This window comes from Nerophis ophidion, linkage group LG15, assembly GCF_033978795.1.
Source record: "Nerophis ophidion isolate RoL-2023_Sa linkage group LG15, RoL_Noph_v1.0, whole genome shotgun sequence".
Classification (NCBI taxonomy): Eukaryota; Metazoa; Chordata; class Actinopteri; order Syngnathiformes; family Syngnathidae; genus Nerophis; species Nerophis ophidion.
In genome coordinates this window covers 16,627,913-16,651,217 of record NC_084625.1, presented here as the reverse complement: position 1 = coordinate 16,651,217, position 23,305 = coordinate 16,627,913, and the positions used below count along the sequence as shown (strand labels likewise).

Genomic DNA, 23,305 nt, shown 5'->3' with positions numbered 1-23,305 from the left:
TGTGTTGGCCCTGCGATGAGGTGGCGACTTGTCCAGGGTGTACCCCGCCTTCCACCCGATTGCAGCTGAGATAGGCGCCCCCCGTGACCCCGAAAGGGAATAAGCGGTAGGAAATGGATGGACCACTGATTTTCTTTCCTATCCAATTCAGGCTGGTATTGGCAATATCGATCTGATACTTTGGGCAAATTTACCTAGCATTTCTGCTAAAGTTTAAAAAGTTGTGTATTTTCCAATACTAATACTAAAAAAAAAAAAAAAAAAAGGAAAAATATAAGCAAAAAACAGCAAAAAATATCAGAATGTAATGAGAAAAAGCTGAATATTTTAAAGAAATAGTCTCTTTAGTCACCCAAAGTTATAGTTACATATTCTGTACAATTGACCACTAAATGGTAACACCCTGATAAGTTTTTCAACTTGTTTAAATCGGGGTCCATTTAAATCAATTCATGGTAAAACGAAATTGGATGAAAATAGTCAATGGAAGTAATGTAGTACAGTGACAAAGAGCGTGCATTATTTCACACTGTGGCCTATTTCAATGAACCTACCGTAGCCATTACAAAACAATGTACACCACGTGTTATACTCACCAACACTCATTCCCTTTTTCTTTCATTCGGTTCATCAGTTGCTAATTAAATTAATAGTGATTCCTTTTTTTTTTTTTAATTGTGTTTTTTCTCCAATTGGCTTGAAAAAAAGAGCAAATATGTCAACGAAATCGTTCGAGCTTCGAGAACAATGCGGTTCCTTTTTTTTGTCCATTTTTTTGTGCATTTCCGCCACCAATTTGTGCCCTCCAATCAGAGAACACGATACTGCTGCCATTGTCTTTCTTAGCTAAAATCTGATTGGTCAGCTCAGTTAGGTCAACAAACGACTCCGGAAGTAGTGGTAGCTGAGGCAATTAAGCAATAAGTTTTTACTCTTGAGAGATGTCTTCCTTCTAATAGTTTTCAGACCAATGGGAAAGAAAAGCATATCTCAATCCAAGCCATAAGTTTGGGTGAAAAAGTGAACAATGACGTTAGCAACATGGCTAATTGTAAGGCCTCCCACCTGTGAGTATTAGACTGCCTTCACTTATTTTATCCATTCCTCTCACTTAAGCTACTGTACATCCCTTTATTTTCCTCTTTGTGTGCGACGATAAACATGTTTTTTTGGTCCCGCCGGCCTTTGGTTTGTGTCACCATCTGCTATGATGAAAAAAAAAAAAACTCTGAAAGCTTCATCTCCATCTGCATATTTCCGCACAGATCTGTGTTTGTGTATTTACAACACAAATGCCACTGAAAGAGCTATCCAATAATCGTGGAATGAGGTGCATAAATCCCCTCTTTTTCAGTAGGTATTGAAACATTAGTCACTTTTTTTACTTCCAGGTGGAGCAAATCTTTCTGCTAAACAACATAAATAAAATCAGATGAACCACCTACAAGCCATTGCATTATGTACGCCCACACATGCAGCATCAGAAGCAGCTCTCAGTATTATGCAGCACCTCCCACTTCCAAAGACATGCACCTGGGGATAGGTTGATTGGCAACACTAAATTGGCCCTAGTGTGTGAATGTGAGTGTGAATGTTGTCTGTCTATCTGTGTTGGCCTTGCGATGAGGTGGCGACTTGTCCAGGGTGTACCCCGCCTTCCGCCCGATTGTAGCTGAGATAGGCGCCAGCGCCCCCCGCGACCCCGAAAGGGAATAAGCGGTAGAAAATGGATGGATGGATTTCTACATCCCTGCAATAATAATCTTATTCAGTACTTGAAATGGACTAGTATTGTGTTTATAAAGCAGGGGTGTCCAAACTTTTTCCACTGAGGGCTGCAAAATGAAAAATCAAAGTAAGGGGGGGCCATTTTCATATTTTCTATTATAAAAAACAATACAATATAGGCTCCAAAAACTGTTAATAATGTTTAGACAAATTATTATATATATAAAATATATTATATATATAGTATTTATATAGGTGTGTGTGTGTGTATATAATGGAAATGTGTGTATTTTGAGTATATGTATGTGTGTATGCATGTGATTATGTGTGTATATGTATGTATTGTATGTATGTATATATATATATGTGTATATATATAAATTGTATATATGTGTGTGTTGTTGTATATATGTGTGTGTACATATGTATATATGTAAGTGTGTGTGAATTTAAATGTATTATATATAGATGATATATAGCATGGGCTTCACGGTAGCAGAGGGGTTAGTGCGTCTGCCTCACAATACGAAGGTCCTGCAGTCCTGGGTTCAAATCCAGGCTCGGGATCTTTCTGTGTGGAGTTTGCATGTCCTCCCCGTGAATGCGTGGGTTCCCTCCGGGTACTCCGGCTTCCTCCCACTTCCAGACATGCACCTGGGGATAAGTTGATTGGCAACACTAAATTGGCCCTAGTGTGTGAATGTGAGTGTGAATGTTGTCTGTCTATCTGTGTTGGCCCTGCGATGAGGTGGTGACTTGTCCAGGGTGTAACCCACCTTCCGCCCGATTGTAGCTGAAATAGGCGCCAGCGCCCCCCGCGACCCCGAAAGGGAATAAGCGGTAGAAAATGGATGGGGATGGATGGATGTATACATATATATAAATTGTATATATGTGTGTGTTGTGTATATATGTGTGTGTACATATGTATATATGTAAGTGTGTGTGAATTTAAATGTATTATATATAGATGATATACGCATCTACGCAGCAACCACTGAATTGAATTATATTATATATATTATTGTATTATATATTGTGTATATATATACTGTATATGTATAGGGGTGGGACCAAATAAGTTTACTTCTTCCCACTTCCTTTTGAGCCAATCTTGAACTCTACATTGAAAACATGTAATGTTTTCAATGTAGATGTAAAAATAATGTATATATATATATTTATTTTGTATTTTATGTCATTCTTTTGTTTTGTTTGCATGGCTCAAAATAAACCATTCATTCATTCAATATATGTATAAAAATATACATTTAGGCTTCCACTCAGTTATTGTTGGATTAATTGTAAATAAGTTATTTCATCTCCTCTCTGAGCTGCAACCTTATCGTGGTAGAGGAGTTTGCGTGTCCCAATGATCCTAGGAGCTATGTTGTCCGGGGGCATAAAGCCCCCTGGTAGGGTCTCCCAAGGCAAACAGGTTCTAGGTGAGGGATCAGACAAAGAGCAGCTCGATGACCTTTATGAAGAAGAAAAATCATGGACCCAGATTTCCCTCGCCCGGACGCGGGTCACCGGGCCCCCCCTCTGGAGCCAGGCCCGGAGGTGGGGCACGATGGCGAGCGCCTGGTGGCCGGGCCTGTTCCCATGGGGCCCGGCCGGGCACAGCCCGAAGAGGCAACGTGGGTCACCCCTCCAATGGGCTCACCACCCATAGCAGGGGCCATAGAGGTCGGGTGCAATGTGAGCTGGGCGGCAGCCGAAGGCAGGGCACTTGGCGGTCCGATCCTCGGCTACAGAAGCTAGCTCTTGGGACGTGGAACGTCACGTCACTGGGGGGTAAAGAGCCTGAGAAGTTGAGAAATTCCGGCTGGATATAGTCGGACTCACTTCGACGCACAGCAAGGGCTCTGGAACCACTTCTCTCGAGAGGGATTGGACCCTCTTCCACTCTGGCGTTGCCGGCAGTGAGAGGCGACGGGCTGGGGTGGCAATTCTTGTTTCCCCCCGGCTCAAAGCCTGTACGTTGGAGTTCAACCCGGTGGACGAAAGGGTAGCCTCCCTCCGCCTTCGGGTGGGGGAACGGGTCCTGACTGTTGTTTGTGCTTACCCACCCTTTTTGGGAACACTCGAGGGAGTACTGGAAAGTGCTCCCCCGGGTGATTCCCTTGTCCTACTGGGAGACTTCAACGCTCACATTGGCAACGACAGTGAAACCTGGAGAGGCGTGATTTGGAAGAATGGCCGCCCGGATCTGAACCCGAGTGGTGTTTTGTTATTTGACTTTTGTGCTCGTCACAGTTTGTCCATAACAAACACCATGTTCAAACATAAGGGTGTCCATATGTGCACTTGGCACCAGGACACCCTAGGCCGCAGTTCCATGATCGACTTTGTAGTTGTGTCATCGGATTTGCGGCCTCATGTTTTGGACACTCGGGTGAAGAGAGGGGCGGAGCTTTCTACCGATCACCATCTGGTGGTGAGTTGGCTGCGATGGTGGGGGAGGATGCCGGACAGACCTGGGAGGCCCAAACGCATTGTGAGGGTCTGCTGGGAACGTCTGGCAGAGTCTCCTGTCAGACAAAGTTTCAATTCCCACCTCCGGAAGAACTTTGAACATGTCACGAGGGAGGTGCTGGACATTGAGTCCGAGTGGACCATGTTCCGCACCTCTATTGTCGAGGCGGCAGATCGGAGCTGTGGCCGCAAGGTAGTTGGTGCCTGTCGGGGCGGCAATCCTAAAACCCCCTGGTGGACACCAGCGGTGAGGGATGCCGTCAAGCTGAAGAAGGAGTCCTATCGGGTCCTTTTGACTCATAGGACTCCGGAGGCAGTGGACAGGTACCGACAGGTCAAACGGTGTGCAGCTTCAGCGGTCGCGGAGGCAAAAACTCGGACATGGGAGGAGTTCGGGGAAGCCATGGAAAACGACTTCCGGACGGCTTCGAAGCGATTCTGGACCACCGTCCGCCGCCTCAGGAAGGGGAAGCAGTGCACTATCAACACCGTGTATGGTGCGGATGGTGATCTGCTGACCTCAACTGCGGATGTTGTGGACAGGTGGAAGGAATACTTCGAAGACCTCCTCAATCCCACCAACACGTCTTCCTATGAGGAAGCAGTGCCTGGGGAATCTGTGGTGGACTCTCCTATTTCTGGGGCTGAGGTCGCTGAGGTAGTTAAAAAGCTCCTCGGTGGCAAGGCCCCAGGGGTGGACGAGACCCGCCCGGAGTTCCTTAAGGCTCTGGATGCTGTAGGGCTGTCTTGGTTGACAAGACTTTGCAGCATCGCGTGGACATCGGGGGCGGTACCTCTGGATTGGCAGACCGGGGTGGTGGTTCCTCTCTTTAAGAAGGGGGACCGGAGGGTGTGTTCCAACTATCGTGGGATCACACTCCTCAGCCTTCCCGGTAAGGTTTATTCAGGTGTACTGGAGAGGAGGCTACGTCGGATAGTCGAACCTCGGATTCAGGAGGAACAGTGTGGTTTTCGTCCTGGTCGTGGAACTGTGGACCAGCTCTATACTCTCGGCAGGGTTCTTGAGGGTGCATGGGAGTTTGCCCAACCAGTCTACATGTGCTTTGTGGACTTGGAGAAGGCATTCGACCGTGTCCCTCGGGAAGTCCTGTGGGGAGTGCTCAGAGAGTATGGGGTATCGGAATGTCTTATTGTGGCAGTCCGCTCCCTGTATGATCAGTGTCAGAGCTTGGTCCGCATTGCCGGCAGTAAGTCGAACACATTTCCAGTGAGGGTTGGACTCCGCCAAGGCTGTCCTTTGTCACCGATTCTGTTCATAACTTTTATGGACAGAATTTCTAGGCGCAGTCAAGGCGTTGAGGGGTTCCGGTTTGGTAACCGCAGGATTAGGTCTCTGCCTTTTGCAGATGATGTGGTCCTGATGGCTTCATCTGACCGGGATCTTCAGCTCTCGCTGGATCGGTTCGCAGCCGAGTGTGAAGCGACCGGAATGAGAATTAGCACCTCCAAGTCCGAGTCCATGGTTCTCGCCCGGAAAAGGGTTAAATGCCATCTCCGGGTTGGGGAGGGGACCCTGCCCCAAGTGGAGGAGTTCAAGTACCTAGGAGTCTTGTTCACGAGTGAGGGAAGAGTGGATCGTGAGATCGACAGGCGGATCGGTGCGGCGTCTTCAGTAATGCGGACGTTGTACCGATCCGTTGTGGTGAAGAAGGAGCTGAGCCGGAAGGCAAAGCTCTCAATTTACCGGTCGATCTACGTTCCCATCCTCACCTATGGTCATGAGCTTTGGGTCATGACCGAAAGGATAAGATCACGGGTACAAGCGGCCGAAATGAGTTTCCTCCGCCGTGTGGCGGGGCTCTCCCTTAGAGATAGGGTGAGAAGCTCTGCCATCCGGGAGGGACTCAAAGTAAAGCCGCTGCTCCTTCACATCGAGAGGAGCCAGATGAGGTGGTTCGGGCATCTGGTCAGGATGCCACCCGAACGCCTCCCTAGGTAGGTGTTTAGGGCACGTCCAACCGGTAGGAGACCACGGGGAAGACCCAGGACACGTTGGGAAGACTATGTCTCCCGGCTGGCCTGGGAACGCCTCGGGATCCCCCGGGAAGAGCTAGACGAAGTGGCTGGGGAGAGGGAAGTCTGGGTTTCCCTGCTTAGGCTGTTGCCCCCGCGACCCGACCTTGGATAAGCGGAAGATGATGGATGGATGGAAGTTATTTCATTTTATTAAAATATGATTGTTTGTGCATTGTGTAGACAAGCAGAAATGAAACTTTGCATTAGATTGAAATTAGGTTGACCTACCCACATTCCAAAGAGGAATTGGCAGATGGTACAGAGCAATGCAGGAATTTGCTATATTGTTTGTTCTCTGTATTTGCATGTGTTAAGTTCTCACCACAGGTGTTAGGTATCCAACATGCCCCCCCACCCCCTCCTCTAGTGCAGGTGTGTGTGTGTGTGTTTGTACTGTAGGGCCCCCAAATGAATTAAAAGGCGAGGAGAGTGGAGAAAGTTTTCAGAGTAATTTAGGAGCCTGTAACTGATAACTTGCTCCAGTTACAAAAGCAATCACTGGTTTGTCTTCTACTCTTTGTTTCTGTGTCTGTATAATGTCTCATGGTATTTGATCCTGACAGTTATGATCCCGAGGACCCCAGAGGGTTTTGGTCAAAAAAATAAATAAAAATGTGTCATTATTCAGTATTATTATTTTTATTATTATTCAAGTTTTAAATCTCTAGATCAACAATATGCAATATTTTCACCCAATAACATTTTTTTAGGTGGACTATTTGAGATTATATAATAATTGGAGCCTTAAAGGCCTACTGAAATGAGATTTTCTTATTCAAACGGGGATAGCAGGTCCATTTTATGTGTCATTCATGATAATTTCGCGATATTGCCATATTTTTGCTGAAAGGATTTAGTAGAGAAAATAGATGATAAAGCTCGCAACTTTTGGTCGCTCTTAAAAAAGCCCTGCCTTTCCCGGAAGTAGTGCGCGTGACGTCACAGATTGTCGGACTCCTCACATCCATCCATTGATTACAATCATGGACGCCAGCAGCGCGAGCGATTCTGACCGAGAAAGCGACAATTTCCCCATTAATTTGAGCGAGGATTAAAGATTCGTGTTTGAGGATAATGATAGCGATGGACTAGAAAAAAAAAAATAGCGACAGCTCCAGGCAACGGCAGTGTGACCGTTTCAGATGTAATTAGACACATGTACTAGGATAATTCTGGAGGATCCCTTATCTGCTTATTGTTTTAATAGTGTTTTAGTGAGATTTTAAAGATTGTAAAGTAAAGATTGTAAAGACATACCTCGAGGTTGAACACACTGTGTCTCAGAGAGAAGCCGAGGAGCCAAGCTCACAGCTGCTGCAGAATGACGAATAATCCACGGATGTCTTCGGTAAGATATATATCACAATTTTCCCATCCAAAAACATGCTGGTTGACGTAGAGAAAACATGTTCGCTTGACCGCTCTGCTTTCACAACAAACAAAGAAACGCCGGCTGGGTCTCGGTGCTAAAGACAGCTGGAATCCATCGCTTTCCACCAACAGCATTGTTCTTTATTGTCTCCATTATTAAATGAACACATTGCAATAGATTCAGCAACACAGATGTCCAAAATACTGTATAATTATGCGGTTAAAGCAGTCGACTTTTAGCTGTGTGTGTGCGGAGCGCTAATATTTCCTCACAGTTGGTGACGTCATGCGTATACATCATCATTCCGCGACGTTTTCAACAAGAAACTCCCGGGAAATTTAAAATTGCAATTTAGTAAACTAAAAAGGCCGTATTGGCATGTGCTGCAATGTTAGGATTTCATCATTGATATATAAACTATCAGACTGCGTGGTCGATAGTAGTGGGTTTCAGTAGTCCTTTAATTTTGGATTTTGATTCATTATTATTTTTTGAGAAATGACACTTAAAAACAAATCACAGTAAAATAATTGGGGATAAAAAAATGTGTCCTACTCAAAGTGTTAAAAAAAATATATATATTTTTTTTTACCGTTTACTTTTAGCACAATAATCTCGATATCAACTTCAGATCTGTCCGTCAATTATTAGTTTTATTGTTGTTTATGTTTTTTGTTTATTTTAGGGCCTTCTTTAAAAAAAAAAAAACGGCTCAGTTTTTTTATATGGCAAAACACAAAATATGCAACATTTTCCCCAAAAAAATGTCTCAAAGTGGATTATTTCTTGTGACATAATCGGAGCCTTGAATAGGTAAATTATTCAAAATGACATTGATTTTGATTCATTATTATTTTTTCAAAGAAATAAACAGCCTGCATGGCAGTTTTGTGTTATAAGAGTAAGCATTGCAACAATTTCTTGTTACATTTCACCATAGTTTTAGATTTTTCTGTATCACTGTATCTTTAACTGTTCACTATTTAGCTTTTTTTATTATTATTACTATTTTGTTAGCTTTTTTTGAGCGAGGAGAGCTACAAGGACTCCACCCTCATCATGCAGCTGCTACGTGACAACTTGACATTTTGAACAAATTTGAAACAAATGTGCTTGTCTGTTGTTGGTGTGAAAGCATGGAATTCTCTAAACAAAGACTTACAAGAGCTGTAAGAATATCTTTGTATTTAAAAAGAGTTATAAAAAGAGAAAACTGAAATTATATCAAACTGAGTTTTGATTTAAATTGGACGTGTCATTGTGAAAGTGCTTAAAGGAAAATGGAAAAGTATGTTGGAGTTTGGGTGTTGGTGGAGGGAACAGTTATAAAGTCATCTAAAATACTGTTATTTGTGTTAAAAAAAAGGGGCAGATAAATATAAGAATATTATTCTTCCATCTGCTCCTTTCTGATCATGGAAATGTATAAGAAAAAAAAACAAAAAAAACAATGAAAGTGTCAATTGTACGTGGCTTGTAAATATGCATTTTCATGAAAGGAATAAAAATAAATGATGATGATGATGATGATGATGATGATACCACTTTTTATGTTTTTAATTTTTTTCAATTGTATTCTTAAAATGTGCCGTGGGGCCGTTAAAGAATAACCCACGGGCCGCAAATGGCCCCCGGGCCGCATTTTGGACACCCCTGTTATAAAGGCTTTTGTTCCTCTCAATGGCCATTGAGAGAACATTGCCCTGTGTAAACTAATTGCTGTTTTTGCCCGTATTGAGTTATACTGTGTTCCTCTAAAATAAATAGAATATTGGATCTCGGTCGGCCACAGGCTTTAACGAGGAGCCCGCTGTGAAAAATGAGTCCGCACTCTTACAGTCTGCAGAATTTTTTTTTTTTTTACCCCTCCTATTTTAAACACATCTTAGCTTACTGCAGTGCAGAGTCAGATCTGCTGCCAGGTTCTAGATTTTATTTAAGTGCTAATGTAAGGTTTTTTTTGTTGTTGTTTCAGGACGAAGTTTGGCCGCCCTGAGTCGCAGGCGTGTTTCCTGCAAGGCGCTGGGCCGAGGTGACTGCGAGGGCTGGCTGTGGCGGAAGAGAGACGCCAAGGGTTACTTTTCTCATAAATGGAAGAAGTACTGGTTTGTTCTGAAGGACAACTGTCTCTACTGGTACATCAACGAAGAGGTATATCATTTTGTATTATTAGAACCACTCGGCTTACTCGAGATCAACCGATACGTTTTTTTCAGGGTCGACACCGATTATTAGTAATCAAGGAGGCCAATAACAGATATTGGGAGCCGATATACATTTGTTGTAAAAGTTAGCTCAACAAGACTGTCGTACGTCAGCTCTCCCGTCCAAAGGCAAAACTTAGTAACTCACTTCTAGCTGATTTTGAGAAAACAAAGGAAAACCAATCTTTCTTGATGCTGTCTTACAAAGATCTACAAAGTCATCAAACGTATAGATGTTTTCTTGAGCTTTCATTTTCTTGCCGATTGAGCCATGGATTGAATCTGCTCTCATTAACGTGTGTGCCCTTTCTCCAGATATTTTATCACAATCTCGGGTGGGCCCCATTCTGCGTTTGCACATTGGGCAAGAGCCGTGTACTGCGTCCAGTTTTTATTTTGACCTCCACAGTTATCTGCCCAAAAGAGTATATGCAAGGGGAAGAATCAAGAACAATACATTTAATGAAGGTGCTTGCAACGTCTTGGGCCAATCTTCCAAATATCCCCTCGTGCCATAATATCACATAACCAGGTTGACCGTCGGCCCCCTTTCGTGCAAATGTCTCATTAAAGACAATAAGGCGCCTGACAAAGAAGCTCCGATTGGTCCCTTGAGATACTAGGTTTTTCTGTTGTATCTACGCGGTTATGTGGTAGTTGCTAGGTCCTGCCATGCGCGTAACAGCTTACTTACGGAACAAATTACAATATCGCATACACTAATGTAAAGCATATCACCTAGGAACTCCAAAATTATTATCAGCTCAGTTTTGACCAAAATTGAGTTACTGGGTTTTGCCTTTGGACGGTAGAGCTGGACAAGACTTCATCCATCCATACATCCATTTTATACCACTTATTCCCTTTGAGGTCGCGGGGGGCGCTGGTGCCTATCTCAGCTAAAATCGGGCAGAAGGCGGTGTACACCCTGGACAAGACTTCAAGTGTTTTTAACTTTTTTTGTCAGACCAGTAGAGACATTGTTTTGTGCAGCACTAATGTTGTAATTAATTTAGCACCGAAAAAAAGTAGGGGATTTCACAGACAACTTTATCATGTATGTTTAAAAGAAACACCGACATTTGCCTTTCAAAATAGAAAATATGGGATTTCTCTACATCACAATGACTTGCCATCTACTTAATTTTATACGATTTTATAGCAGTTTATGGATTTAAAACACTGTAGGGTTTCCTTGTGAGAAGCATGTAAATAAAAATTATTCTGGGCTCCGTCACGTAGATCATAAGGGAGCCATTTTTCAAGCTGGTTGACATCATTTCTTCCTGGATGTTACAGAAAGTATGAGAATGTGTGAGCTGCTGCCTGTTTTGCATTATACATGTATAATAATTAGGGCTGTGAATATTTGGGCACTACATGATTCGATTCGATTCAATTCTTGGGGGTAAGGATTTGATTTAAAATTGATTCTCGATTCTTTTTTGATAACATTGGGTGCCAGTTCTACAATTCTTCTATAAAATTGAAAAACAACTCTAAAAAATGTCTGTATTACTTTAAAAAAAGGTTTTTCTTCCACAGATCTTTCTGTGTGGAGTTTGCATGTTCTCCCCATGACTGCGTGGGTTCCCTCCGGGTACTCCGGCTTCCTCCCACTTCCAAAGACATGCACCTGGGGATAGGTTGATTGGCAACACTAAATTGGCCCTAGTGTGTGAATGTGAGTGTGAATGTTGTCTGTCTATCTGTGTTGGCCCTGCGATGAGGTGGAGACTTGTCCAGGGTGTAATCCCTCCTTCCGACCGATTGTAGCTGAGATAGGCACCAGCGCCCCCCGCGACCCCAAAGGGCATAAGGATGGATGGATGGATGTTGGGTCTGCTTATGGAGATATGTTGTAGTTGTAAAAAAATATATTAAAAAAAGACCGATACATCAAATATCGGGGCCGATCGTTACTTTATGCTCACCCTTCACTTAGTAGGTGCTGGCTGCCGCTTAAGGGAAGCAGTGCAGGTTGTTTAAAAAGCGCTCAAAGGCACTGTCATCGAACCTTTTGTTCGAATATGACTCATGGGACATGCCCTGGACAGTCTGCAGCAAGTTTAGAAGAGTGATGTAAAAACGAGAATGTGTTTTTTAGTGCAAATTGTGTGTGTGTTCTCTACGTCATCTCATGAGATGCCCCCTTTTGTGTGCAGGATGAGAAAGCAGAGGGCTTTGTCAGTCTTCCAGAGTTTAAAATCGACCGCGCCAGTGAATGCCGCAAGAAGTAGTAAGTACCCATTTTGCATGTTTGTTCACAAGTGTGTTTTAATCTGTGTATCGTGTGCTTTCCAGTGCTTTTAAAGCGTGTCACCCCAAAGTCAAGAGCTTCTTCTTTGCAGCAGATGGAGTGGACGACATGAACAGGTACCCTCCCAAACCCCCGTCTTTATTGACGTGCGCGTGTGTTGTCTTCTCGTCCTAAATGTTCTTCCGTGTATGCCCCTTGCAGGTGGCTGAGTCGACTCAATATGGCCGCTGTGGGCTACGCAGAGCGAGAGAGGATACGCCAGGAGCAAGGTTAGAGTTTAGCAACTTGATTGATAAAAGGACAGCGTTCCGATTATGTGACACTAAGTGGACAAATCTTAAAAATTCGCAGGGCAAAAAGTTGAAAATCTTGGAGAAAGGGGTGGAATTTATTGGTCCCGTTGTTTTTTCTAAAAATAAAATTAAATATGGCTCACAATATTACATGACAAAAGATTTGACAATAGTACCGTGCTTCTGAAAGATATACGGTGCTATGCAGTAGTACCTCAACTTACGAGCTAAATGGGCACTTGTATCTCAAGTCAACATCTCCCACTGAAATGAATTGAATTCAATGTATCAATGGTTGGCACCAAAAAAACAGCACACTTATTACATGTAATCCGCTTTTCCAAAAAAAAAACTTTTATATAAGAAATATTTTATATAAACTATTCATTTGACTTTAGTACAAACAACTACAATATTTTTTGTTAAATTGTAATAGTTAGAGCTGCGAATCTTTGGGTGTCCCCCGATTCGATTCAATATCGATTCTTGGGGTCACAATTCGATTCAAATACCATTTTTTTTTCAACTCAACACGATTCTCGATTCAACAACTATATTTTTCCCGATTTAAAAGTATTCTCTATTTATTCAATACATAGGATTTCAGCAGGATCTACCCTAGTCTGCTGACATGCAAGCAGAGTAGTAGATTTTTGTAAAAAGCTTTTATAATTGTAAAGGACAATGTTTTATCAACTGATTGCAATGATGTAAATTTGTTTTAACTATTAAACGAACCAAAAATATGACTTATTTTATCTATGCGAAAATATTGGACATAGTGTGTTGTCAAGCTTATGAGATGCGATGCAAGTGTAAGCCACTGTGACACTATCGTTCTTTTATTTTTATTTTTATTTTTGTAAATGTCTAATGACACTGAGGGATTTTTAATCACTGCTATGCTGAAATTATAACTAATATTGTTACTGTTGTTGATAATATTCATTTTAGTTTCACTACCTTTGGTTTGTTCTGTGTCGTGTTTGTGTCTCCTCTCAATTGCTCTGTTTATTGCAGTTCTGAGTGTTGCTGGGTCAGGTTTGGTTTTGGAATTGGATTGAATTTTTATAGAATTGTTTTGTTGGATTGATTAAAAAAATAAAAATTAAAGCGATTTAAAAAAAAATGGAAATCTATCCTGAATCGCACAACATGAGAATCGCGATACAAATTCGAATCGATTTTTTCCCACACCCCTAGTAATAGTAATGTATAGCATTTACCTTGGAGAGTGGACTTTTATAAGTCTTTTATATAATTCACTTCACTTTTACGGTATCTCCTTCCAACTGTTCCTCCATCAAACACACCATCAGCAGTTTTTCCATATTTTCATGAATAAATTCCCCACGTTTGAATAGTATTTTAACATTCGTCGCTGAAATTAGACTCATTCTGCTTCAGTATAGTGCAGGGTGGCATAGCTCGGTTGGTAGAGTGGCCGTGCCAGCAACTTGAGGGTTCCAGGTTCGATTCCCGCTTCCACCATCCTAGTCACTGCTGTTGTGTCCTTGGGCAAGACACTTTACCCAGCTGCTCCCAGTGCCACCCAGACTGGTTTAAATGTAACTTAGATATTAGGATTCACTATGTAACGCGCTTTGAGTCACTAGAGAAAAGCACTATATAAATGTAAGTCACCTCACTTTACACTTCACTAGCAATGATACAGTCAAATTGCTTTGCCGAGTTGGCGACACGCCCTGTCATGTCTTTAGTTCATTGAAGATCATCTACTTCTTCTCTGCACTGTCCTTCACACTCACTTTCTTCCTTCCCATAGTTGAAAAACAAAGTTATGTCCATTTCTAGCTATAAACTAATGCGAGCAAGAACAGATGTTTTGGGCGGATTCTACGGTGTTCATTGTGACATTGGTTACGCCACCTAATGGCGGGGATGGTTGAAAGTCTTGCCAAGAAACAGCTGTTATCTCAAAACACTTTTAAGTTAAGGCCCTCTCAAAGGGCAACTGCACTTTTTGGGGAATTTTGCCTGTCTTTCACAATGATGTTCTTCTTTTTTTAATACATTATTGTCATGTCTAGTGGTCATGTTTTGTTTAGTTATATTCTGTTTAGTTTTTGACTCCATTAGTTCCTGTTTTTGCGCACCCTGGTTTGTTTTAGTTTCCATGACAACTCATTAGTTTCACCTGTACTCATTTGGACTCACACCTGATTTGTTTAGGACTCACGCACCTGTGTTAATCTTGTCACTATCATTTAAGCCTGTAGTTGCCAGGCAATCGACTGGCGTCATTCTGTCAATTACGTGTAATATACAGCAAGTACGAAATGGCTAACTAATTGGAGTAGTCTATTGTGCCCATCAAGTCTTCTAAAAACACCTAAAAACCACGATCAATACTCCTTTTACATCTCGTGACCTCAATATTAACCAAGTAATAGCGATATTGTTATTATAAGCGATAACGCAGAGGAACTACTTTAGCAGAACGGTGATCGCAGAGAGCTAACTAGCTTTTATGCAGCTATTGGCATTTTGAGCTGGTGATCCCCTGGATTGCCTCTTAGTTTGTAAACATTAATTTTGGATTATAAATAATGGCTTTCACTTACATTCAAATTAGACCCGGAGATAGCGGGAAAGACAGAAAAAGACGCTTTTTCATTTATATTCATTTTGTGATTAATCCTTCATCTTAACAGAAAAATATAAACATTCCATTTGTCGGCATCACAGTGAGAGCAGACATTGTACAATAAGAGATTGTTTTATTATGTTTATCGTTTGTATTTTTTGTTAAGCCCTTAGCAATAGTGCTACTTGCCAGATCTGCTTATCACTTATTTTCTAAAGCTTGCAGCTCAACCCCTTTATATGAGCCTCAAACATTTAAGGTTGTGGATCATCATTTGTCCCAAAGTAGTCGTTGTGGTCTCTTATGAGCAGATTACAAACTTATTACATTTTATAATGAATGTGCCTGTTACTACATTACATGTAAACGTCCACAGTGTACAGTATATGCAACTTTGATAAACGTTTTGGATGTTATTTAGATCACTCTGTACGAGGATAAGAGCGACTCCCTTCACTTCTGTTGTTAGCTGACTTTTGCTAATGTTTATTTACGCATTAGAATGCATAAAAAAGGACAGACATGTGTTCTTGTCTTACATAAGTATTGTGAATGATAGGCAAAATTCCTCAAAAAAACACACTTGCCCTTTGAATTGAAGTATTACTTTATGAGTAAATATGTTATGTGATATGATAGAAATATAATACAATAAAGGGTAATTGGTTTTCATGAGGAAAAAAGTCAAATTTTACTGAACAAGCAGCTATTACACTAATACAAATAACAAAAAGTAAAGCTGGCGACTTACTTATTCATGATATTCTTCGGGTATTCTTAGGATGTCTTTAACACATCTGGATTGATTTTTGTGGGTTTTAATAAGCAAAAAGGATTTCAAGGTGGAACCTCTATTCTCGTTTATTTTTTCTTTATTCAGTGATGAGAAAATGTGGCTGTATTTGATATATGTCTCACTATATCTGTCTAGTCTTACAACATTTCAGTAAAATAGAGAGTCGCACGTTTCCTGCGAGCCCTTCCTGATAAGTTGTGATGAGCAACAAAGCGACGCTGCAGTTATCAGAAGAGCCACTATGTGGCAGACAGTGAAGCACAACACATTTGAGTGTCCTTCACTTTAACATTGGCATGATTTGACAGACAATTGGGCATTAAAAACAGCTTAGGTTTTTATGAAGTACTCATCCAACAGTATGTGCGTGGGTTTTCCCTGCAGATTACTGGAGCGAGAGTGAGCATGAGGATGACGCCACCTCCAGCCCCAAACAGGACAGCCCGCCACCTCCATATGATACCTACCCACGGCCCCCATCAGTGAGTCACGAGCACACACGAGAACATACGGTACTGCCGAGTAGGCCAAGATATGCTCTTCTGCAACCTACGCTTGCATTTTAAACTTAGCTTGTTCCCCCTGCAGGGAGGGGTCAAGCTTAATTACAAACCCCGTTTCCATATGAGTTGGGAAATTGTGTTAGATGTAAATATAAACGGAATACAATGATTTGCAAATCATTTTCAACCCATATTCAGTTGAATATGCTACAAAGACAACATATTTGATGTTCAAACTGATAAAAATTTCTTTTTTTGCAAATAATCATTCATTTTAGAATTTGATGCCAGCTACATTTGACAAAGAAGTTGGGAAGGGTGGCAATAAATACTGATAAAGTTGAGGAATGCTCATCAAGTATTTACTTGGAACATCCCAGAGGTGTGCAGGCTAATTGGGAACAGGTGGGTGCCATGATTGGGTATAAAAACAGCTTTCCAAAAATGTGCGCCCCTTTGTCCACAACTGCATGAGCAAATAGTCAAACAGTTTAAGAACAACGTTTCTCAAAGTGCAATTGCAAGAAATTTAAGGATTTCAACATCTACGGTCCATAACATCATCAAAAGGTGCAGAGAATCTGGAGAAATCACTCCACGTAAGCGGCATGGCCGGAAACCAACGGTGAATGACCGTGACCTTCGATCCCTCAGACGGCACTGTATCAAAAACCGACATCAATCTCTAAAGGATATCACTAAATGGACTCAGGAAGACTTCAGAAGACCATTGTCACTAAATAAAGTTTGCATCTGTAAGTGCAAGTTAAAGCTCTACTATACAAAGCAAAAGCCATTTATCAACAACATCCAGAAACGCCGCCGGCTTCTCTGGGCCCAAGATCATCTAAGATGGACTGATGCAAAGTGGAAAAGTGTTCTGTGGTCTGACGAGTCCACATTTCAAATTGTTTTTGGAAACTATGGACATTTGTGTCCTCGGGAACAAAAAGGAAAAGAACCATCCGGATTGTTATAGGCGCAAAGTTCAAAATAGATAGATAGATAGTACTTTATTGATTCCTTCAGGAGAGTTCCTTCAGGAAAATTAAAATTCCAGCAGCAGTGTACAGAGTTGAAATCAATTAAAAAAAAAAAAAGTAAAAAGTAAATAATGGGGGTTTAAAAGGAAACAAAATAGAGAAATATTACAACAATAATAAAAACAATGGGAATAACAATATAACAGTAAAATAAGAATATAACAAGACGAAGTAGGCAGTAGTGACCATGTTATGAAAACGTATCACACTGTTAATGTTTTGCATCCCCTGTCATCCTAATACCCCCCGCCCCCCGTCCCAAAGAGGAGTTGTACAGTCTAATGGCGTGTGGGACAAAGGAGTTCTTGAGTCTATTAAAAGCCAGCATCTGTGATGGTATAGGTGTGAATTAGTGCCCAAGGCATGTGTAACTTACACATCTGCGAAGGCACCATCAATGCTGAAAGGTACATACAAGTTTTGGAGCAACATATATTGCCCTTCAAGCAACGCCCCTGCTTATTTCAGCAAGACAATGCCACACCACGTGTTACAACATCGTACTACACTGGCCTGCCTATAGTCCAGACCTGTCTCCCACTGAAAATTTTGAAGCCTAAAATACGTCAACAGAGACCCTGGACTGTTGAACAACTTAAGCAGTACATCAAGCAGTAATGGGAAAGAATTCCACCTGAGAAGCTTAAAAAATGTGTCTCCTCAGTTCCCAAACGTTTATTGAGTGTTGTTGAAAGAAAGGGTGATGTAACACAGTGGTGAACATGTCCTTTCCCAACTACTTTGGCACGTGTTGTAGACATGAAATTCTAAGATAATTATTATTTGCAAAAAAAAAAAAAATTTTATGAGTTTGAACATCAAATATCTTGTCTTTGTAGTGCATTCAACTGAATATGGGTTGAAAAGGATTTGCAAATCATTGTATTCTGTTTATATTTACATCTAACACAATTTCCCAACTCCTATGGAAACGGGGTTTGTAGATTTCTAATGCTACTCGCTCATTTATTTTAAATGTCAATAAATAGCAATTTTTAAGGAACCCAAAAAATGTCTTCCCTTTTAGATGAGCACTTACTTAGAAGGCCGTACTACTCGACTGTCTTCCACCGAGACGTCCCGTTCCCGCTCGTCCCAGGAGGACTTTCTCTGCGGAGAGCCCTCTGCGGCGGCGTCCGCCGAACCGCAGTACCACCCCGGCCCTATGGTGAGCGGCACCACGCACAGCAGCAGGAGGCCGGGCGGCAGCAGCAGCAGCGACGTGCCGTACCGTTGTGACCCTGTGGAGGTGTGTAGGGTGAACAGTGTAGTAACTCACCAATTTTCTGTTCCTTTCAGGCATATGTGATAAAATAGCACAAAAGCACGACAAAGAGATATTAATGTGAGCTTTTGAGGGTGAAGGGAAGCTTCGAAGCTGACGCGCACTCAAACGTATTTGTCCTAATTTGCCCTAATTACACACATTTTGATGATTACATTAATTCTTTGTGATGTTAATTCCTTGCTAAATAACAGCAATTTTGCTGCAAAGGCGACCTCAGGACAAAGTTTACATTTTTAGCTCAACTGCTGTCAGGAATTATTGAGTTTTGTTATAACATCATGGATCCCAGCAGCAGGGAAAAAAAAGAACATAATTATTAGCTGCAGTGCATTTTTTATCTACATGACAGATGCGTGATCTGTTCCTTTTCTGTACAGCTTGTCTTCATTAGGGTCCTCCGTGAGCTGGAGTCAGACGAGAGGCGGGCTACACTGAGTAGAAAAAAATGAACAAGCAAATATTCAGGCCATTAGAACATGTTGAGTTTCTACATACCCTAATTTCGAAATGTGGGAGGAACACAGAGAAACCCAAACCCTCAATCTTCTGGCTGTGAGGCCATCATGCAAACCACTGATCCACTGTGCAGCCTGAAGGCTTGTTGAATTCTGACATTTTGTTGTATTGTTGATAATAGAGGTAATTATTGTTAATATTCATTATCTATAGTGCTATTTCTATTGGTATTTTATTGCTCCATTTGTAGTGCAATAATGTTCATTGTCATTACTGTGTTAATAATATTAAGTTCACTTCTTTGCTATCACTTTTCGTATCATATTTGTACATATCCTATTTGATGATGCTGTTTTGTTTTTGTTGCTGTTATTGTTGTTGTTGTCTTCCTGTCTTCTTCTCCTCTTGTCCCTGCACATTCTCCTTGTGTCTTCCTTTTTTTCTCTTTCTATGCCCTCCTACTGTGCCAAACATTAATATAAATCAGGGGTCGGCAAACTTTACCACTCAAAGAGCCATTTTGACCCGTTTCACAAAATAAAGAAAACAATGGGAGCCACAAAACTCTTTTGAAATTTAAAATGAAATAACACTGCATACAGAGTTTTTTTTACTTTGTGCTATGTATAAGCCAGTGGTCTCAGACACGCAGCTTGTACCTTAATATAAAAATTTAATGATAGTGGGGCCCGCAAGTTTTATATGGATGCCGCTTGACAGCATCACACTTGCCAACCCTCCCGAATATTCCGAAAGACTACGGAATGTCAGGTCAACTATTCTCACGAATGTTTGCAGGATTTCCTTGGATCATCAATAATAAGGGCATACTATGATGGCGCTGCCTTTGACCCCCTCTAAAACACGTTCAATCAGCTTGCCACATGTCGTATGACACTTCTGCAGACGCACGCAAACGATTGCAAGGCATACTTGTTTAACAGCCGTACAGGTCACACTGAGAGTGCCCGTTTAAACAACTTTAACACTATTACTAATATGCGCCACACTGTGAACCCACACCAAACAAGAATGACAAACACATTTCGGGAGAACATCGGCACTGTAACACAACATAAACACAAAAAACAAATACCCAGAATCCCATGCATCCCTACTCTTCCGGGCCACATTATACACCCCTGCTAGTACCAAATCCCCCCACCCCCTCCGTGCATCGGTCGAGGTGGGCGGGGTTGGGGGCGGCGGTGTTTGGTGCCAGCGGGGGTGTATAATGTAGCCCAGAAGAGTTATGGATGCATGGGATTCTGGGTATTTGTTCTGTTGTGTTTATGTTGTGTTACAGTGCAGATGTTCTCCCGAAATGTGTCATTCTTGTTGGTGTGGATTCACAGTGTGGCGCATATTAGTAAGAGTGTTAAAGTTGTTTATATTACAACCCTAAGTGTAACCTGTAAGGCTGTTGACTAAGTATGCGTTGCAGTCACTTTCGTGAGTTAACAGAGGCTGAATATAAAATGTGGTCAGTCGGCACGCAGATCGCGTGGTGTAAAAGCGGGCGCGACAACATGTTGTAGAGGAGGTTAAAGGCATTGCCATCACTGCACACCCTTATTATTGAAGTCCAGGTGATAATTGGAGAATTTTATCCCCAGGTGTTTCTGAGAGAGGCACTAAAATCCGGAAACCTCTCGGAATAATCGTTAGGGTTGGCAATTTAGCAGCTGAGCCACATCAGAGTGATCAAAGAGCCGCATAAGGTTCCGGAGCCGCGGGTTGCCGACCCCTGACATAAATCAATTTGAAAAAGTCAAATACAAATAAGGCAACAAGAGAAGTATACCACACTTCTCTTTTTTAAAGTGAATTTGTTCAGCAAATATGGGCATGTACATCAACAATATGTTTTGCCTGACAGGACAAAAAAAAAGATTTTTGACATTTTACCCGTTACTTTCCCCCCCTGTAGTACCGTTCCAGTCCAGCAGGGGGCAGCAGCGACACCGGGTCCCCTGGTCGATCGTCCTCGTCTCAGAGACGATCCTGGCAGGACTTGATCGAAACGCCGCTGACGGAAGCTGGACTCCATTACCTGCAAACAGGACCGCTCGGTAACACAAGCAGCTTCACTTTATTTGCAGCATTTTTATAATTGTTTTCCCACTCAAAAAATATATGTGCAGAGAATGCTAAGTAAGGTCTTATACATACTTGCCAACCTTGAGACCTCCGATTTCGGGAGGTGGGGAGTGGGGGAGCGTGGTCGGGGGTGGGGGGTGGGGCGGAGGCGTGGTCGGGGCGGGGGGCGTGGTTAAGAGGGGTGGCATATAATTCACCAACTCGAGTATTTCATATATATTTCATAAATATACAGTATATATATAAATATATATATATATATATATATATGTGTGTATGAAATACTTGACTTTCAGTAAATTCTAGCTATATATATATTTATTTTATTAAAGTATATAAATTAAAAAAATAGTTAAATTTTCGACGGCACCTATCAAATACACAATAATAAAAACACAGTTGTTCTACTAACTGTACTGTGCTTGCTGGTTACTAAAAAAAAAAAAAACACTTACCTTTCACTATTTGAGTAACCTTTGTTCTGCCATTTGCGTATTGGCAAGCGATCTCCGAATCCAGGAACATCCTTCACGGATTTGTTGTAGACATCCGCAAATGAGAACGGGACGTTGCTTGCAGCTATCAGCATAGCCATCTTTGTCTCAGCATAAGATACACCATCGGGTCTCCATTTTGCGAGGTGGGCCGTAATACTGGGTTGTGAACGATGCTGCGCTGCAGACGCTTTGTGCTTCGCTGACTGACCGTTCATGGCTGAGTATATCCGTTCGGCCGCCGTGTTCAATAGAGAAGTCTGTTCTACAAGATTTACAGGCAACATATCCCTTCCCCTTCGAACTCTCCTGGATAAACTGAAATTCTTGTTTCCAATCGTTCTGGAACTTGCAAGCGTATTTCTTCATTTTGCCCGTCGACGGTGTAATATTTTGGGTTGGAGTCAATAACCAGGCGACGTGATGAAGTTATGTCTCTTTACTGTGGGCTTCAGAACAGACTCCCTAATGCATATGTTCCTTGACTGCACTTAAATGTAGAATATATTTACATTATATTCTATGTACAGTAGATGACAGTATTGTCCTGTTTAAGAGGGTCACAACATTGAGTCAGGTCTGGAGCTGGAGGGGGCGTGGCCTCCAAGTCCGCCTAAATTTCCGGAGATTTTCTGGAGAAAATTTGTCCTGGGAGGTTTTCGGGAGAGGCGCTGAATTTCAGGAGTCTCCCGGAAAATCTGTGAGGGTTGGCAAGTATGGTCTTATAAGTATTTATTTGAGGTCATAAATAACATCAGTGCACAGAGAAGCAAGTCTACGCTGCTAACAGAGAGAAAAGAGAAAGCGAAAGAGGGACAAATAAACTTCCAGACCCTTATATCTGCCTCGGGAAAATGAAGACAGAGAACGAGGAGTTGGGGCGAAGGAGCAAAAGACAATGATTGTGATATTAGCAAAAACAGGAATGTTTTTGTTTAAACTTTAGGAAAGGCAATAATACAGCATCAATAACAAAAACCCATTTGGAGAGTAACTTATAATAAAAAACAAATACAATATAAATTGATGATCTTCGCCATCACAAGCGTCCTTGTCCTATGCTCTCGAAAGGTGGGGCGGCGGGTTCTGGGAACATGACCAAAGATAGCTTTGCAGGTCTTGTGGAATGCAGCAGGGGAATTTAAAGGAGAACTGCACTTTTTTTAGATTTCGCCTATCGTTCACAATCATTATGAAAGACAAGATGACAAATTATTTTATCTTTTTTGCATTTTACCTTGTAAAAATCTGCTCTTTGTAAGTGGACAGCAATGCTTCAAATGGGAGCAATCAATTCCACCTTTAAATCACTTTAAAAATGCATTAAAAACCGTCAACAGTACTTCATTTACGTTCCGTAACTCGTATAATAACCAATTTGTAGCAACATTGCTATTGTAAGAGCGAACACGGAGGAACTCTTTTTCTATCGTCGTAACACATCAACGTGCTTCAGTACTAGCCGTAAAAGCTAATTGTGGAAGGAGATAAGCTAGCTTCTACGTCAGCACAAAACGCGTTTGAATTTGTAATACACAACACAGCGATAACACACCATTTTGGAGTGACTGAAAAACTTGAACAATCATATTACAGTATCTGTAAAGTATTAGCCCACATTTCATGTTTTGTTTGAATACAGCTC

General features: G+C 41.7%; 1 protein-coding gene and 2 long non-coding RNA genes across 5 annotated transcripts in view; 1 reads left to right on the top strand and 2 right to left on the bottom strand.

Moving 5' to 3' along the window:
• LOC133569314 (uncharacterized) overlaps positions 1-1,020 on the bottom strand; it is a 59,020-nt gene extending 58,000 nt beyond the window's left edge. Inside the window, exon 1 of the long non-coding RNA XR_009809792.1 lies at positions 597-1,020. This is a non-coding gene — a long non-coding RNA (uncharacterized LOC133569314). The remainder of the gene's footprint in view (positions 1-596) is intronic.
• The window catches only part of cnksr2a (connector enhancer of kinase suppressor of Ras 2a), a 100,893-nt gene that overhangs the window by 57,358 nt on the left and 20,230 nt on the right, over positions 1-23,305 (top strand). For both annotated transcript variants that reach the window (XM_061921547.1, XM_061921548.1), the window contains exons 15-21: positions 9,591-9,766; positions 11,985-12,058; positions 12,124-12,195; positions 12,281-12,348; positions 16,161-16,258; positions 18,350-18,571; positions 20,997-21,138. In XM_061921547.1, coding sequence (XP_061777531.1) covers positions 9,591-9,766; positions 11,985-12,058; positions 12,124-12,195; positions 12,281-12,348; positions 16,161-16,258; positions 18,350-18,571; positions 20,997-21,138 — 852 coding nt within the window. The remainder of the gene's footprint in view (positions 1-9,590; positions 9,767-11,984; positions 12,059-12,123; positions 12,196-12,280; positions 12,349-16,160; positions 16,259-18,349; positions 18,572-20,996; positions 21,139-23,305) is intronic.
• Positions 20,539-23,305, bottom strand: part of LOC133569315 (uncharacterized) — a 28,697-nt gene continuing 25,930 nt past the window's right edge. Inside the window, exon 3 of one of the 2 annotated variants that reach the window (XR_009809793.1) lies at positions 20,539-21,119. This is a non-coding gene — a long non-coding RNA (uncharacterized LOC133569315). Of the gene's footprint in view, positions 21,120-21,624; positions 22,359-23,305 lie in introns of those variants that run through there. The other variant, XR_009809794.1, reaches the window with a different exon arrangement.